Below are 4,599 nucleotides of genomic sequence, written 5' to 3'. Positions count from 1 at the left end.
TGGCAGTCATTTTAAAATAAGAATACTTAGCACAGTTGTGTAAACTACTTGAGATATTGTGTGTGTGTGTGTGTGTGTGTGTGTGTGTGTTTGTCTGAGTGTGCAGAGGGGGAGATGTCACTGTATAACTCTGTAGACAAAACTAACCTTACACTTACAGAGATCTACCTGCCTTTGTTTCTCAAACACTATGATTTTAAGACATGCATTTTATTTAGTATTGAGGATGCCACTTTCTATCATGATAACGCCAAAGGTGGGCATACTGTTTTCAAGTAGGTTGCTGCATTCCCAGTATATTACTCAAGATTATCAGAGATAGCTGTCTGTCAGTTGTGCTTTTTCCTATAATTTTGCATTTTTATCTCCCCAGATTTTCTTGGAGAACAATGGCTATGGCAAATGGCTCATTTGTGATGGAATTCATTCTCTTGGGGATAACAGAAGAGCCTGACCTCCAAGTACCTCTCTTCTTCCTCTTTCTAGTAATATATATGATAACCACATTAGGAAATTTGGCTTTGATCGTTCTAATTGTGTTAAATTCTAACCTTCATACCCCAATGTACTTTTTTCTCTTTAACTTGGCCCTCATAGACCTCTGCTATTCTTCAGTGATTACCCCCAAAATGCTAATGAACTTCTTGCTGAAGAAGAATGTTATCTCTTACACAGGTTGCATGACCCAGCTCTACTTGTTTTGCTTTTTTGCCATTTCTGAATACTATGTACTAACAGGAATGGCCTATGATCGTTACGTGGCTATCTGTAATCCACTCTTGTATAAAATTGCTATGTCCCCTCGGGTGTGTTTCTATCTTATGCTTGGTTCATATTTGATGGGGTTTTCTGGTGCCATGATCCATACTGGATTCATGCTGAGACTAACCTTCTGTGATGGAAATACCATCAACCACTACTTCTGTGACCTCCTCCCTTTACTGCAGCTCTCCTGCACCAGCACCTATGTCAATGAGATAGAGCTGTTCATTGTAGCAGGAAAGGACATTGTTGTTCCTACCTCCATCATTCTTATTTCCTATGGCTTCATTCTTTGCACCATAATCCAGGTGAGGTCCATTGAGAGCAAATACAAAGCCTTCAGTACCTGCAGTTCCCATTTATTTGCTGTTTCCCTGTTTTTTGGGTCAAGCACCTTTATGTATCTTCAGCCATCCTCAGCTGGGTCTATGGCTGAGGGAAAAATTTCTTCCATCTTTTATACTATTGTGATTCCCATGATGAATCCCTTAATCTATAGCTTGAGGAACAAAGACGTTAAGGTTGCTCTGAGAAGAACCCTGAATAGGAGAATGTATTGATCAGATTTCTATGTAATCTTTATCTGCAGTTAAACCTTAGAGAATTTATTATAGCCTAGTGCTGTTTGAGTGCAGCATTCTTGTCACATTTATTCTAGTGAGCTCCTATGTTTGAGGTTGCATTGTTTGAATGCTGTTCATTTTAAGTTGTGCCTTATTAGTTATCAATATACATATATAGTTCATTAATAATGTAATGAATACTCTTCCTTCCTTGAAACTAATGCTAGGTTGATCAAAAGCGTTTGTGGGAAAACATTTATGTCTGAAACTGAAATGAAATATGACTCTTATACTATATCAATACTTTTTCCTTCTTCTCCTGGGCATGAATATATTTCTTTTATATGTTGGTAACAGATACGTAAAGCTATCAGTACCTTGACTGTTACAGGTGTAAAGAGTGTGTGGCACATTCATTTAATTTTCAATATCAGAAATATTTTAAAAGAAGCAATAGAGTTGAATCAGTTAGTAGTTTGATCTCATATATTCATGTTATTTTCTTTATTAACTAATCTTTTTAAATGTTACATACCAATTCCAGTTCTTTCTCCCTCCCCCTTCCCCTCTCCCCACCTTTTCCCCACCCTACACTCTATTCATTCCTCAGACAGTGTTAATCCACCTATGGTGAATCAACAAAGTCTATAAGATCACCAAGGCTCTCCTCCATATGTCTAGCATGAGCAAAGTATCCTCCCATAGGGAATGGGCTCACACACTAGCTATAAACCTCTTAAGCTGTCCAATTTACACAACTGTTGAAGAGATTCAGAGGGCCTAGTTCAGTCGTATGCAGGTTCCTCCCTATCTGTCAGTCCAGAGTAACTGAGCTCTACTAGCTCAGGTTTCTCCATCATGGTCTTGACTCCTTTGCTCATATTATCACTCCTCCCTCTCTTTGACTGTACTCTTGCAGCTCAGTCCAGGGCTTAGTTGTGGGTCTCTGCATCTGCTTTCATCAGTTACTGGATAAATGTTCTTTGATGACATTTAAGGTAGCCATTAATCTGATTACAGGGAAAGGTCAGTTCAGGCACCCTCTCCAGTACTGCTTAAAGTCTTAGCTACAGTTATGGAGTCATCCTTGTGGATTCCTGGGATTGGCCTAGTGCCAGGTTTCTCCCTAAAGCCATCTGGCTCCCTCTATCAAGATAACTCTTTCCTTGCTCTTCCTCTCTGTCCTTTTCCCAACTCAATCATCCAGCTCCCTCAATTTTTTTTGAGTAAATCTAGAGAATTCAGGGAGGATGGGGAGAACGGAGAAGAGTAGGAGAGGAGAGGGGGAGGAAAATATTAGGTTCTTTTCAAAATCAGAGGCCCAGGTCTGGAGCATTTCATAGTTGGAAATTTAATAATCTTTTTGTTGTTGTTAGTTGTGTGAATGGCAATATAGGAAGTATGAGGAAAATACATTATACTCATGTTGTTCTAACTGAGAGCTACACTAGAAATCGTATAATTAACCTTCGAAAAAATTCATAGGGAATGGCCTATAAGGCATGCTAAGATGTAGAGACAGAAGAATTAGAAGTTCCAGGCCACTCTCAGAATACATCCTAGACAGATACCCGTGCTTACTTCTTTGGTTATCAGAATAATGAAAGAATAGACCGTGGTAAATGTTTCTTTCTATAGGAATCCCTTCTGTGAGAGGAAAAGATGGAAATATTGGAGATAATTTGCCTGCCAGAAGAGGAATTTTTCTGGTGTAGAAAGATTACCAATTTACCAAATAATTTGCAAGAAAGACTGAGACTTGGATATTAGACAATGATGGGCAGGACCAGACCTTGGCCAGAATGCTTAGTTATTCATGTTCCTTGCCTCTTTTTTTAAAACCTCATCATCATGTCAGGATAGATTTGGGGAATAAATGTCAATGTAACTCTTTGTTCATCTTCCCAAACTTGCCTCATTGGAAGATTTCTATATTCTACTTTTCACCACTAATTTGGCTCTTTTGTTTGTTTTTGAGATAATATTTAAAATATAACATTGCTACCTTCCCTTTCCTCTCTCCAAACTCTTCCATATATCCCCCTCTGCTCCCCTTCATGTATTCTTTTTTATCAATTGCTATTATGTGTGTATATATATATAGCACATACATACATACATATTTGTCAATTAGGTTTGGAGGATGGATGGCTGGAACTGACTTGTTAGGACATCAGCTGTGAATCCAAGTCCATTAATGTAGATGAATGTTTCTACTTTTTGGAGAAAATGTTGACTTCTACTTCAATAGGAATATAATAGTCCTGGTGGGTGGTAGTAGCACATTTCTTTAATCTTAGCACTTGGGCAGCAGCAGCAGGTGGATCTTTGGGTTCAAGGCCAGTCTGATCTACATAGTGAGTTCCAGAACAGTCAGAGCTACACAGAGAATCCCTGTATCAAAAACAAAACAAAATAAAGCAGTGAACAGTATATATAATCAGACCTAAAGATACAAAGACAATTTTCTAATGAAAGTCTGAATGTGATTAATTGAATTTTTTAAGTGATTATCTGCTCAGAGTTAGTATTGAAATCACCATGACTAGGTGTTGACTATTGGAAGACTGATGAGGTAAGAAGTAGATAGCTTTGTGTTAGGCATGGTCTGTCTAGAAAATGGCTGCTCTTAAGAGACTAGAATGTCACATCATTAAGGAAATAGACCATAAGTAACAGAAAAAAATAAAGACAGAGAGAGATGAAGAAAAAGAAGAAAAAAATAAACATTTTGGCAAGGAAGTAGGGAAAGGAGAATAGTCTTGATCAGATTGTAAACTGACCATTGCTATACTTTGAATACAAACATGATTATTTTATAATTTCTGTGTTTATCATCACCAATCAGATAAATTCTAGATTAATCTGAAGTCAGCCCTTATCCTTTAGCTTCAATCCACTACCAAACTGTAACAAAGATAAATCTTAGTATTATTTTACTTCTATATATTTTTTTAGAAAATCCATAAAATTAAATGATACATGTTGTATTTTCTCTTTACATGTAGCAATGTATTGTCAAAATTCATTCACAGGTGACAGTAATATAATACTTATTGTTTCAAATCCAGGATAAATTTTAATATATGAATGGCTGTACTATGATTTATTTATTCATTAATTTAATGATGATTAAATTGACTTTTAATGCGTTATGAACACTATTCATTTTGTGTTCAGATATGTTCAACTCCTTGGCATATATTTATGTACATTTTCTATGTAATGTATTACCTCAATTTATACCCATTTACAGAACTACCAGATTGTTATA

At 36.7% G+C, this 4,599-nt stretch overlaps 1 protein-coding gene across 1 annotated transcript; it reads left to right on the top strand.

The window, feature by feature from the left end:
- The first annotated feature begins 356 nt into the window (after window positions 1-356).
- On the top strand, window positions 357-1,322 carry LOC101835311 (olfactory receptor 145-like). The gene has a single exon (XM_005069365.2). It carries the CDS (start codon window positions 390-392, stop codon window positions 1,320-1,322), a length of 933 nt encoding a protein of 310 aa, XP_005069422.1. The 5' UTR covers window positions 357-389.
- Window positions 1,323-4,599: the final 3,277 nt, after the last annotated feature.

The sequence above is a fragment of the Mesocricetus auratus genome, unplaced genomic scaffold (assembly GCF_017639785.1).
Source record: "Mesocricetus auratus isolate SY011 unplaced genomic scaffold, BCM_Maur_2.0 Super-Scaffold_100022, whole genome shotgun sequence".
Taxonomy (NCBI): Eukaryota; Metazoa; Chordata; class Mammalia; order Rodentia; family Cricetidae; genus Mesocricetus; species Mesocricetus auratus.
This window is presented reverse-complemented; position numbering and strand designations above follow the sequence as displayed.

Excerpts from the sequence above, each read along its gene's own strand:
- LOC101835311 (XM_005069365.2), top strand. The coding sequence starts at position 390 with ATGGCTATGGCAAATGGCTCATTTGTGATGGAATTCATTCTCTTGGGG.